Source organism: Populus alba, chromosome 18 (assembly GCF_005239225.2).
Source record: "Populus alba chromosome 18, ASM523922v2, whole genome shotgun sequence".
NCBI lineage: Eukaryota > Viridiplantae > Streptophyta > Magnoliopsida > Malpighiales > Salicaceae > Populus > Populus alba.
In genome coordinates this window covers 12,740,101-12,754,820 of record NC_133301.1, presented here as the reverse complement: position 1 = coordinate 12,754,820, position 14,720 = coordinate 12,740,101, and the positions used below count along the sequence as shown (strand labels likewise).

The 14,720-nt window shown below is 32.4% G+C and overlaps 1 protein-coding gene across 1 annotated transcript; it reads right to left on the bottom strand.

Annotated features, from left to right (window-relative positions):
• Positions 1-3,516: 3,516 nt before the first annotated feature.
• On the bottom strand, positions 3,517-9,752 carry LOC118034351 (RNA polymerase II C-terminal domain phosphatase-like 4). The gene is made up of 9 exons (XM_035039617.2): positions 9,593-9,752; positions 8,414-8,625; positions 8,176-8,261; positions 7,460-7,575; positions 7,105-7,285; positions 5,202-5,491; positions 4,901-5,086; positions 4,774-4,812; positions 3,517-4,229 (listed from the first exon to the last, which is right to left on the bottom strand). The coding sequence occupies exons 2-9, from the start codon at positions 8,623-8,625 to the stop codon at positions 3,921-3,923; spliced, it is 1,419 nt and encodes a 472-aa protein (XP_034895508.1). The 5' UTR covers positions 9,593-9,752; the 3' UTR covers positions 3,517-3,920.
• Positions 9,753-14,720: the final 4,968 nt, after the last annotated feature.

Here is a 14,720-nt window from a genome sequence, read left to right as displayed (position 1 = left end):
ATAATTTATATTATTCTATTAATAGAATGAGCTATTTAAGTTGATAGGACCAGCGACGGTGAAATGTGCTGATTCATCATTACTGCAAATTTTGCATTGAATGCATGGCGCCGGGGTATAGGCTGAAGAGGACCACAGATCATGAAGGGCAAGCATGCCATTACCAGCCACTTTGAATGCATTGAAAGTAATGGTGCCAAGCTTTTAATTATTTCGAGTTCTTATGATCGCTGCCCTGCCCAGTAGTGGGATCATCAGCCATTTGAGGATTTATTTTGTTGATGTTTTTCATCTTTTTATACCTTTTGAATATTCTTTTAGGAGTCGTGAGTTCAAGCCTAGGAAAAGGAAGATGATCGGCCTCTCTTATGCTTCCATTATTTTTTCCTTAATTTCTCTTAAAAAAGTGATGGTTTGGTGTGAAAAATGATGGGCAAGATTCAAACATTGTATAACTTGCAGAGACCCGATTTTTCTTTTCTAATGGAATATTTCACTTTGGCCTCACTCTATCTCATGTTTTTAAAAGTGCAAGATGTAGCATAAGAGAACAATATTTTCATTTCTCTCTTACTGTCTAGTGTGTTTATTCTTGACAAATTTATATAATTAATTAACATGAAACTTATTGATAGATTTTGCTAATATAATGATTTATAATTTTCTTAACAGCTTTTTTTTGCTGAAATAAATTGAAAGTATTAGAAATCACAAAGAAATGGAAGAATATGAGCTAATTCATCCAAATTTAGAGGATTAATTAAGATTTATAAATAAGGAAGGATTAGAGGGATCCTTCTTAATTTCCCATCTTAATTAATTTCTTACCTAATCCTTTTTTTTCCAATATATTCCTTTCGTCTTATCCACCAATTCCTCCAATCCCTAGCTCGTAATAAATATTGATGCGACTCCTTGAATTCACTTGAAAATAAAGGTGAGAATGGTTGTTGTTACGTATGTATTATTGATTAATAAACGAAATTTGCCGCTGCCGTGAAACGAGCACTCCTGTTCACGTGGATAATTTCCAGCCTTGTTAAAGATGGAGTTATCCCTGAAGGAAGGGGGTCGCGTGTGCCATTAAAATGTTGATCCATCATTAACATCTCTTGTTCAAGGACTTCCCTATGAAAACCACCTCACCTAAACATGTATTAATGAATCACGCAGGTTGAATTTGATGATCTGCGAACGTTTTTCAAGTCTTTTTTGTGAATTTGCGCAAGGAATTCGCATGGTGTTGCAAGCTAATTTGGTTATTAAAAGCGATGTTAACATCAAACTATTTGAAAGGCCTCGTGTTTGGATTGAGATAATCTCTTGACAGACATAATTTCAATGGCGAACAAGTTTTAGAAAACCCACCGAGAAGAGGAGGTCGAGGAAGGAACTCACCACAGCCGTTGAATGAGACAAAATCATTGAATCCACTCTATGGTGCTGTATAGTTAATTGTTTCAGCACTCATCAACTTTCTCACACAGAGGAGCAGACGTTCATCAACAGTGATGCGATTAGAGCTACAAATTGACGTGAACCAGCCTTTTGATGATGTTAAATATACTTGGACAGTTGCCATCTTCCACGTTTGCCTGCTTATGCAAATGAAATCCTATCGATAAACGAATATATAGAAGAAAGGGATCAACAAAATCAGAAAAAGAAAGCAATTCTTGTATGGTCTAACACGGTTCCTTGTAGAATTCTACTAGCAAATTAATCTGTCATTATAGGGCCGTCTGTTCCTTCATGAACTTGAAAGATGGAGCTCTAGGTTTTATCTAGCAGTCAAACCTCTACACGAAGCAACGTGGCCATTCGTATCTAGAAAACTCCATTGTATGTGGATTAAATAACTACAAACAGCTGCAAGCACCTGTCATGCTTTGCTTTTAGTTTGAAGTGGATGTTATGGATTATTTAATATTCTTGTGAACGGGGAATTCGTCAAGTCATCACATGCATGCCAAATTACCAACGGTTTGAGGTGACCCAGATGTAATTAGGAGCAGGTACCCATCATGTTTTATTATAGATTGTCAGGATTACAAGTTGACAAGAGCACTAAAAGTTGCTTGGTGCAAATTTTCCGATTCACCGTGGACTTTTGAGTGCTAATTTCACATAATCCTGAATGCTAGCTAGCTAGCTAATTAACTAGTACATCCCTTATCTTCGTTTTTAAAGATAGGTTATCGATTGACTATTCAACCACCTCGAATATATATATCAGCTAAACTGTGCTCATCGATAATGAAGCCGAAAATGGTGATAACAACATCTACTTACCAGTTCAATGTTGAATTGTGTGTACCAAGTCTCAATTTCAATCACAAGACTGAAGAAATAATTTATTGTATTTTTCTAGTGTTACTTTTCCTACCAGTATTTTCTAGGTTTACCGACAAATGTTTTTTGCTAATATCTACACTCAAAGTCTATCCATGCTAATTTTCTAGTGGGCTCATGAAGGACAATACTTCGTTGAAAAAATTCAGCCCGAGTTTCATAATTATGCATGAATAATTATAATTGTTTCAACTCATTAATCTACATATGAAGATAAACATTATTTTCTAATCCAGACTATTAAAATCAGGTATGATTATAAATAAAAACATGAATTTCAATCTCATACAAATTCCCAATAACAAGTTATAAATCATGCCAATAAAAATAAAAAACAGCAAATTACCTAAATAGATTGAATCTATCTATATATAACACAAGGCACACATTTTTTTATAATTATAATTCTCTCGGTATATACCAATAAAATATTTTTATCAGTGTTTATCAATGGATATTATAAAAACATATTTAGTCAGAAAAACTCACCTTACCATGTATTTGCCCACCATATTGTTATTTTATAGACATGAAGTAAAAAAATAAATTAAAAAAATCAATTTTTTTTTAAAATACTTTTAAAAATGCAAAAACATACAGGTAGAGACATTAAATATAAAGGTATCGGCAAATTAGTGGAGACATTAAACCTCAGAAGACAATAAATCTTGATAATATTCGGTTAATCGATGATTTGGATATTCTTGATGCAATATATCATATTTATCTTTGATTTATGAAGAGCCTAATCCTCCTATAAGACTCGCTTAATTCCAATTGTCATTAACAAGTGAAAATGCTGACTGCAACGCTGTTCTAATTCAACTTCGGCGGCTAGTCATTTCAGTCGAGTTTCAGGCAATCAGCCAAACCACCAACTTAGGACTCGAAAGATTCCGGGCAGCTATAGCCAATAGACGAATTAACCTGGGCTAGTCCACCAGGTCACCCAGAATCTCTGAGAAGATTTTGAGACCCCTAGCATATAGCTTTCCGAGAGAGAAATGGGGTGAATATCCAACGGCAAGCTAACGCCTAACCTCTGTGGTACGTTTTGATCAAACATGACGTTCCATTTTCGTGTCACAAAGTCTCATTTTCTCATCAGAAATTATCAGAGTGGAGATGATGAACGAAGTGGTGTTTTCCCACTTTCGTCAAAAGTTTCTGCGTAAATATAAAGGATGCACATTGACAAACAATCATTTCGTACACTTACAAGATGCTGCTCAATGATCTAACCAAAGATTATATACAAAGCCGGCAAAAGTTTGTGCATCTACAAAATCTATCAGCGTGGGCTAGAGTTTCAGTAGTTAGACAATAACATTGACTATGATATCACCCCTCACCCACCTGCCAAGAGTAATTAACATCTACTTCTAGGTTTTAACTCTAGCATCACCCTAACCTCGCTCCAAACCTTCAGCATCCAAAGAGTAATTATGAAAACTTGTGATGTGAATGGCATGTTTCTATGTAAAGTTCAAGTAATTATGAAGTGTTTGCAAAATGCAGTGCTCAGATACTAGTTAGATTCTGACCAGACAAGTTGAAGATGGTGGTAATCAATTCTTAATTTGGTTGACAGAGAAATTCTCTTCGGGCTGCCTCTGCCAAAAATAATTGGCAGCTTCGATCCACCCTGGCTGGACCAAGAACTTGTTGTGCTTCAAGGCCCAATGTGACTTCTCAGTCCCAGAATCTTTTGAGACCACATGAGTTACCGAGGGATCAAGTTCTGTTGAGCATGAAGCTCCCAACTGCTCAGCCATCCTCCAAAGGTGGTGATTATCAGCCTGGGATTGGGTAGGGAAAACTCTGCTGAATACAATTTTACATCCCTTCAGGACATCCTTGCGAACCGTTTTGAGCACCTGCAGGGCAAGAGAGAGAGTGTGATCCTGATGATGCACAAACCTGATACCAAAAGGCAGCGTATAGCTAATGTTTGAGTCTGTGTCAAAAACTAAAACAAGAAAATCGTTTTGAATTTGTTAAAAAACGTGACTTGGATGGAAACACAAAATAGTTCCACTACGACGATTTAAAGTTAAAAAATATGAACTGACAGTCACATGCAGACAACAAATACAACAGCTACAGAAGTAGATGTAGATGGCTTTTTCAATGGCCTAGATCTACAATTAATCTACCTAGGAAATAGAGGATGAAAAGAAAGGAATACTGACATCTACTAAAAGGCTGACAAAACTCAGTTTAGTAATGGACGAGAACCAATTGATTAGTAGCACATTCTTATAGAGCAAAAGTCGTCCATATATCCTGAAGATATCCATGATATCCATTACATGAGCATGTATTCCAAAACTGGATGCAGATACGGGTCCCCTCAAATTGGGAAGCAAGACAACAAAGAAAAATGCGCTCAACAAGACCAATTTTCATTAGCCTTTTTACCTGTCTCACATCTCTGCCATCCATATTTTCTTCCACTTCCTGCAACAAGGTTCCCTATCAGTAACACTTTGAAAAGAAACAAGCAATGAGAATTTTATTAAGAAAAACAAGGGATAAAATGATATACCTCGAAAAAGATCTGGTGAATTTTCGTAAGAACCTTAAGAATGGATGCAAGTGCACCTTCAGACTCGCTCTCATCAGTCTTCTGCTCCGAAAGGGATTTGCAATTAAATCCAAATTGATGACAGCTTGAAGCAAAAAAGTGATATCTTTCCATCAATATCAAGTTGTCTTTATGCTTCATCCAAGCCTAAATTGAATAAAACTAATCATGTTCAGAAACATACAGCCAAAATTCAAATGAAAGCTCTTCAATTTTAATTACGAAGGCAACTCTCCAATTAATATTAGCCACATGAACTCACATTTTCTGTATCGTCAAGGATTAGAACAGCACTTTCTTGCCCCAAGACCACATCAAGACCCTTTTGATGTCTTTGGGTTCCATCATCACGTGAAATGACTTTAGCATTAAAGTATTCTCTTCCAGGGTCAAGCAGTTTGGCCATTTCCAATGCATAGGCCCGATCACCCATAGTGTAAATATACATCTCAAACATCTGACTTGCTTCTTTGAGAAACGTACGCACAAAAGGCCTCAACTTAGTCATCATTTGCATGGAGCTCAACATAAAGAGACTGCCTTTTGAAACATCTATTCATTTGGCATGAATACAAATTCAGTAAAATGCACTGACTTTCGAAAGAGGAAAGCATATTCAGCCAAATGTGTCTAAAAATGAGATGGCCAAGTTACAAGCATAAGATATGAAAAAAAAAAAATTATAACGCACAATGGTGAAAGTAAATTAAAAAAAATGGCTAAACACAAAGTAATGAGCACTCTAATTATTTCAAGTACAGCTTGGACATGAAAAACCGTTTTTCAAGTGGCACTATTCCATTATCTATCTTACATCTCATAAAGGATTGGTAAAAGTATATCTACAATAATATCCCAAACAGGAAAACACAATTCTTAAAAGGAGACTCTTTGTCACCATACAGTTAAATTAAATGTGATGACTATAAAACTTCCCTCTGGCACAATTTTAGCCAACAGGAGAATTCAGAAACTTGTTGACAGAGACACAATCAAAGGCATAATCAATTATAATAATATATATTCAACATCTACAAATTCAAAGTGGAAACATACAGAAATTACAAAAAAGCTTGACATAAGCCACTGTGGCCCATGGATATTGATTTCTGGACATGTGGTCTCAGTTGTCATTGGCTCATCATAAACGGCTTAGGATAGGTTTAGCTGGTCAAAGTTCCAATCTCACCACAATTTTTGGTACTGAGACTAGCAGCCCATGCACAACAAAGGTTACCCTCTCGATTCAATATGGAGTAACGGAATGGAATTTTAGAACTTGTACCTTTTCCTTTTTTTGGAAATGTGAAAAGATTGAAATTTTTAGGACCCTGCTAAGACCTTATATTATAAAGGCATGATAAATTGCATGTGATAAGACCTTATATTATGAGACCTTTCATCTGCTTGACTTGCATTAGATGGGCATCTTCATTAAAAGACCCCTTATATTAAATCATCTTCTAAAGACACAAAGAAAATTATCTTCTTCTACAGCACCACCTTCTCCAATTTTCTTGCATATTTTTTTTTCTTATTTGATAAAAGAAAAAAATCTTATTTCAGAGATTAGTAGATAAACATGATAGGCAAGGCAAGGCAAGGCATCATGAGCCTGCCAATGACAAGAAGCATCAGTTAGAGAAACTCCACGTAGAACCCCTGCAGCTTTGCTCCCTAGCACGGTTAAAAAACAATTATATCTTACAAACAGATACCTCTAGTAGAGAAATATGGAAACACTCCAGAGTTCCCCCTTCGTCCAAAGACTCCATACTCCCATTTACATTGCACAAGTCCACAAATGTTCACGGTCCCTCCCTTACCATAACCCTAGTAATATATCAATCACATGCTCTCCATTTTCCATAGACTACCAAACGCTCATCCAAAACTACAAACAACCTACTGTACATATCACAGAGCATTGGACAAGACAAAAGGCAACGATTCAGTCTCTCCCAGCTAACTTGTTCTACTCTTGATTCTTTTCAGTCTCCCCCTTTCTAAAGGAGCTCATAAACATTAAGATTTCCTAACTTGTTCTACTCTTGATTCTTTTCAGTCTCCCCCTTTCTAAAAGAGCTCATAAACATTAAAAGTTCCTAAGATTAGTTACTATGCAACCAAGGGAAAAAATTCAATAATCAGGTAACAGAAAAAACCTTGCAGTGAATCCGTTCGACCGTTTAGATATTCCTCGTCTAAGGTCATATGCATAAGCTGGGTAGAATTAAGCAGTGTATGATCTAGATCAAGAATCAAGTAGAGTTTCTTATGACGTAACAAATTCTTCATATCAGTGTTGCGCAATCGAACAATTTCATCATTACCAAGCCTTAATCCCTGCAAGAGCAACTTTTATAATCCCAATGAGAATGTAATAGAGAAAAATTCAAGATAACAAATGGGCAGTTATAATATTATGAAAACTCTCCCAGCCACGTCAAGGATGGATAGTATTCAAAGAACAAGAACTTGAAGATTCTAGAAGTTATTTTCAGTATTTCAACTATGCACCTTGTGTATATACCCAAATGTCACACCAGATTCTCCATCCAGCAATTGCCCACAGACAATACACATAGTTCCAAATGATCCTGGATGTGTGCATATTTCCTTGCTGATTGACGCCTCTGCATGAAATAGGTTAAAAGTCATGATGCCTCTTTATAATAACAGGCTAAGCACAATAAAATGGTTGTAAAATGAAATTGAAACTCAAAGCAAAAACAGATATTTATGCCAACTTTTTTTACCTTATCATTTGAGCTTGGATAAGAAAATGAGAGACAAGAAAATGCTAGCAAACATGTGTATATGGTTTCATCTTTATCGGAATCTTTATACCAAAAAAACATAAGCTATCCAGATTGCAGTACAAGGAAAGAAACTAAATAAAATTTGAGGCCACATCTATGCAGAGACTTCCTTCTCCTATTTATACTGTGATTTTGTGTCTGTGTGAGCAAAAATAAACATGCTCTATATTCATAATTCTGATTGCATACAAGAACAATTCTCCAGTGAAATATTAGTGCAAGTTCACGATTTACATTTAATTTTTCAAGCAATTAGGATAACAAAAAATTAAATCAACCCTTACTAGAAAAGCTGAAAACAGCTCCACAAGCTGTTGATATAATATTGAAAACTTGCTACTATTCCCAAAGAAAAACTAGTTCTGATTACTGGGCCTGAGAATTCCAGGTCCAACAAACAAACAAAAACTTTACCTGAGTTGTGCTCTAGAGACGCAAAAGAAGTAGTTCCCCCGTCATCCTCCACAATTTCCAGAGTCTCCACCTTAGACCTTTTTACCCTGTGTATCATCAATTAATAAAAATCAAATTAATTAAGAAATTACAACTAAATCCAGCTTCAGTTAATTTGGAAATAAACCCTAAAAAGCCACGAACAAAGCATAAAAGTGTTCTTTCCTTTCTAAACCCTAAAAACTCCAAAATGGCTTACCTCTTGCTTTGAAAGTCGGAGTCATCATCTTCTTCAGCTTCTTTATCTTGATCTAGTGATGAGGAGGCAGCAGAGTCAGAATGGCGTTGATTGGGAGCTTCGTCATCACTAGCCGAAGAAGCAGAGGATTTAGAATCAAGCTCCGTGTCAAGAAAAGCAGCGAAATCATCACTACTAGAAGAGTGAACTGGAGAATCCGTTACCAGACTCATCTGTTTAAGTATATAAATAACAAATTTAATTAATAATATTATTATCAGCCAAAACCAAACTCTAAGTAGATATAATAAAATTAAGGAACATTGATAAAAATAAATTAATGAAAATGTGGAAACTGAAAAAAAAAAAAAAGAAGCATTATCCAGTTCAGTACCAACTTGAAAAAAAAACAGACTGCAGTGACTCTATTGTTCACTAATTCAAATCACCATTCTTTCCTCACCAGCACAAGTTTCCTTCTTTTCTAAAAATTCCAAATTACATGTAGAAACCACTCAACTTAATCATGAAAATAAAACCAAATAATCAATCATAATACAAAAACACGGTGATCACTCACAATACCAACTCTAGGGCATCCAACCTGGAAAAAAAAAAGTTCCAGAACCAACTCCAATACTTCCAGCTTAAAAAAAAAAAAACAGTTCGATTGATCAACCATGACAGTTTATCTACACTGACAAAATGCCTAAATTCCCCAAATGTTATTTGGCTGAAATTAATACAATCAAGAAAGTCTTTAAGAAGACTTATGAGATCAAGATGAATGGGACTAAGGTAAAATACTGCGCTGTTAGATTTTGCAATATCCCAATGAATATAAATTGGCTTTTACAGCAATCCTTTTTTTATTAATGAAAAGGTCTCATTGATCAAAAAGGAACCGGTAGGAGATGTCATGGACCAAACATCACTGTACCTAGATCCTAAATTGCAACAGAATCCCTAAATTTTGTGAACATGCCATTGAACCCTAAATGTCATCATGTCACTCAATTAAGTAGATAAAAAACAGAATACAGAGATACCATAGATAAAGTAGTATCAACTCATGTATATATACATGCACACACACAATAAAACAAGGGCTTTCAGCCTTTAACAAAACAAACTGAAAATCTATGTGTAGAAACTGTGTTGAAACCCGTGGAGAGAATAAGAAATGAGAGGTTAACTTGCCTGAAATTGAATGTAATACAAGCTTCTATTGAAGTTCAGTACTCAGTTGGAGTTGATTAGGAAGAAGCAGCAGATTGGGCGAAGGGAAGCGGGGAAAACGGGATGAGAAGAATTTTGGCTTCCGTTCTGCGTGCTTCGGGAATTAAATAATAGCCGTTATATAGCCAAAAAAAAAAACTAAAACCCATGGCAAAAAACTTTACCATTTGCCGCTACACTATAATTACTTTTTTGTCCTTTCTTAAAAAAAAAACTAACGCCTCGGTGCTAGGGTTTAGTTCTTTTACACTGTTCATAAGTTATTATAAGATTAATCGGATATATTTTTTTTATGTATTTTCATAATAAAAATATTAAATTATTTTAAAAGTGAATTTTTAAAAAATTTACATTGAGAGTTTTTTTTATCTTTCTACATCAAGCATAGTAAAAATAATTTTACATTTAAAAGATAAAAAAAATAGGTTATGTCTAGGGTTTTTTAGAGTGTGTTTGGTATTGCGGTAGCTGTTGCGGTTGTGGTTTGAAAAAAGTTGTTTTATAAAAAGTACTTTTAATTGAGGTTGGTTTGAAAAAATAGGTGTTTGGTTAAAACTGTGGTTAAAACTGAGGTCGAATAAAAAGTAGTTTAATGTGTTTGGTTAAGAATGTTTTTAAAATTGAGGTTATAAAATAATTTTAAGAAATATATATTAATATTGATGGTTTTAAATTTAAATATTGTAAATTTAATTACTCCTATTATATCATGGAATAACTAATACTTTATATAAAATATTTTTTATTATTCCATTAAACTATATATAATTTCATTACGTACAAAATTCATCCGATAATAATTACAGTTTTCATAATTTTTTGAGCGTGTAATAAAATCAGATAAAATATTATCAAATATAAAATTGATATTACAGTGCGAGTGAATTTAATTTACTTTATACTAGTTTTTCGAGAGAAAAATATTTTTCTAAATTAGTTTTTTTAAATAAAAAACTGTTAAAAAATGAATACATTGAAAAAAAAAAAAAAGGTGCATGTGAATAGTACATGTGAATTGCACTGTTCACGTGAACAGTGCAATTCACTGCAGTGTGCCTGAAACTCACACTTAAAAGCAGTAATCTACTGCTTCTCAAAAGTCGTGGTCCTGCCGCATATAAATGGCGGGACCCATGTGCTTTTATTGTTTCAGCATTTGCAACCAAACGGCCATTTCACGCGTTTGGGAAGAAACGCGAATGTGAACGCGTTGCCAAACAGACTCTTAATCTTTTTGACTTGATTTTTATATTATTATCAAGTTGTTTGAGGATAATTTGATTTTGTAATAAAAAATTATTTAAATTTAAAATTTATTGATGCGTGAGAAATACACGCCAACATAAAAAAGATATTTACAGCTTTTATAGTAGCTCGTGCAATACCTCTCGGTAGTCTAAAAGCACTTTCATTATATTATTAGAATCTTCATGAATTCTTTTTTCTATTGGGATGGCACATGATGACGGTTGTGAGATGGATTGTCGGCAACAAAATTTTTTTTTTACTTTCTCTCTCCTCCCTTTGCAAAATCATACTGGCCATTTAAAAATTCAATGTTGTTCTCTTAATTATTTATATTTTAACTTTGACTTTTATTTTTTTAATTTTTAATTTTTGTTATTGGTCATTTTATTAAAAAAATATTTGTTTTATATTATATCCTTCAATCTCAATTTATGATATATTATTTTGATTTCTATTTTTTTTTCATAATCCTTTTGTATAATTTTTTTTTTGTTTTTAATTTCATTATTCAATTCAATTTTATGATACATTATCTTTTTTTCTAATTTGATTCTTATTCTTTTTATTTTTTTTTCTTTTTGTTAAAGTGATTTTTCTTTTCAATTTCACCCTTCAATCAAAGTTTTATATTTGTCCTCTAATTTATTTTTTATTTTAATTCTGATCCTTTAATTGTTAATTTTAGTTTTCGATCCTTTTGTACAATTGTAATTTTTTTTAATTTTATTCTTCAACATTTGATTTGTTGAGGAATAAGCTTCGTGACTTTTTCATGCATGGTATTTCTAGTCTAACCTGGGTCTTGGGTTTAAAAGGTTAATACAAGTTGACATTTTTTTTTTCTTTTTTGACTTATTTTTTTTTCAATTCCATCGTTTGATATATATTTTTTTTTTAAATAGCTTTTGGTTTTCTTTGATTTATTTTTTATTAAGTTATCACAATTTCATGACATGAGTCTTGAGTTTGATGGGTTAATCTGATTTAGTTTGCCCTTTATTACCAAGGTTACATATCTATCATGTTAGCCCAAGTTAACTTGGGTTGTGTGTTTTTTTTTTGTTATCTTGTTAATCCAATTTCATAAAAAATTGAACTACGTTATTTTTTCCCATTTGTATAATTAATTTTTTTTTCTTGATTTCATCCTACAACATTTGATTTATCAGGGATTGGATTTCAAGGTTTTTTCATGTACAATGCAAGTTAATATATTTTATACTTATTTTCATTTTCAATTTCATAATTCGATATTGATATTTTTTTAATGAGCTTTGTGGTTTTATTCGATTTATTTTTTATTAGATTATCCCGATTTCATTACATGAATTGTAGGTTTTGTGGGTTAAGCCGAGTTAGCTCGCTTTTAATATCATCGTTTTTTTATCATCTAATTAAAATAAAACTAATTTATTTGACTCACTCGAGTCTATAACTCGAATTGTTGATTTTTCTTTTTATTTTCTAAAACAAACACGCTTATAACACCTAGACATTATTTTTTATGGAAAAAAATAATATGGTTTTGCAGTGTAGTGCGGGCCCACATCTAATATATTTAAAAAATATTAATAGCTAAGTCTCCCCTGGATATTTTTATTTTTTTTTTATCTTGGCCACATATATTTACACAAAAAAAAGGGTAATGGTCGAGTCTCGCCCGGGTCTTGGTCACCACAATGCCTTTGACCGGATAATTTTCTGAGGTGGTTTTTGATAAACTCATACCCTTTTGGGTTTTATTTTGTTTGTTGGAATTGGTGTTCAAACTCTATTTGGCATTATAATGCGGTGGAATTGAAGATGATTTTAGGTTGATTAAAAGTTATTTTATTTTCATTATTTGAACATATTTTTCATCTTAATTTGTGATAAAAACTTGAGTTTAAAAAAATATTATGATTTATCATATTTTTTAAATTTATTATTTTAAAAACATAACCACAAAAACTACTACAATATAAAAATATAAAAAATACATTCATGCTGTTATTCTTTAGAGTTTTGCTTTTCTGCCGGAGGAGAATGAAAACAAAGACAAAAGGGCTGAGGAGAGTTTAGGTTTTTTCATAGTGCTCGGGGGGCCATCTTCCTGCTTTTCTAAAGACGTGAAGGCAAGGCCCACGTCCATTACACTGTTAAAATACTGTCATGATTTATTTATTTTTCATTCTAATTTAGAAGGTCATGAATTTTTTAGTTGCCCTTTTAATTATATACCTATTTGAAAGTATGGTTATGATTAGTTTTTAAAAATATTTTTAATGTTAAAATATATTAAAATAATAATATTTTTTATTTTTAAAAAATTATTTTTAAGATTAATGCATCAAAATAATTCAAAACATATAAAAAAATATTTTTTCACAAAAAAAAAATTAAATTTGTTGAAACACAACCTATAACTTGTTTTGTACAATTGTTGTTATATTTTTTCACATAAAAGAAACAGATTAGCAATAAACAAAAATTATTATTATATATGATATGTATTAAATGCTTAACTTTTTTCCATTGAACCTTGAACTATGCAACGGAGAGGTTTAGTACAGCTAAAAAAATATTTAGAATTATAGTAGTGGTTATTTTTTAAAATAAAAGATGTATTAAAATAATTTTTTTTAATTTTTTTTTTAATATTAGCATATCAAAATAAATAAAAATATCAAAAAAAAATTAATTTAAATAAATAAATAAATAAAAATTTTATTTTAAAAAAAAAATTATTTGAAACACAAAAATAAACGGAATTTATATAAATTAAAATTTTTAGTTAATTTATAATTTTTTTAAGCACGCTGGGAACTTCAAATCTTGATAAAATAGAGAATCTCAAAGCAATATTGGTAGGTTTCTACGGTACATGCTGATTGTTAAATGGTTTGATTATTTTATAAAAAAATAGCAGTTAGCTTGAATGGGCCTCGGCACAACCAAGGTCTTTCTTTCTTTCTTTTCTCTTTCTTTTTCCTTTTTTTACTGCAAGCTACAACTCTACATGAAAAAATAATAAAAATTAGAATTGTCACCTTAACAGCTCAGAAATTCCTTTTCTTGATATTTTCAAGTTTTTCACTATATATTTTATGTTTCAGCACAAGAGAGAGATATTCATAGTATTGAAACCCGACTTGACCTGACTAGACAGGTAGACCCGAAACCCGACTAGTCTAGAGTTGGAATCGGGTTGGATTGAAAAAAAAACAGAGAAAGAAAAACCCGGTATGACTAGGCAACCTGGCAAGACCGGGTCAAAAACCGGATTGCAACCTGTTGACTTTTTTTTTTTTACTAAAATGACATCATTTTGATTTTTTTTTTTTTAAGAATTGATCCAGGCGACCTAATGACCTAATCGAGACCTGAAACCCGGGTCTTAGATTATGCTGGTCACCAAACCAGATTTAAAAACTATAAAGATATTTTATCGTAACAACTCAAAAAACTACATCTTGAAAAAAACTTTAAATTAACTATAGCATCATAAAATTGTTTTGTAAGCAACACCCACCACCCAACTTGTAATTATTCATTACGTGAAGTTTTTTCGAGCTTTATTAGTGGTGGTGTTAGTTAGAATCTTAATAAAAAGCTTGTTTATTCACTTTCAATTTTTATAAAAACTCCTTTTATGGTTGACGAGACTTCAATATAGGGAAGAGTGATCTAACTCTTTTAAATATCCAACAACTCTTTTAATAAATACAAGCACCTAACAACACTGTTCTAGTAATACAATAACAACTTCAACCAACAAAAAAATTAACTCACAACATCAAAATTTAACAAATTTGCAATAAACCGCAGTGATCTTTCAACATTTCGTAATGCTTTTGCAATG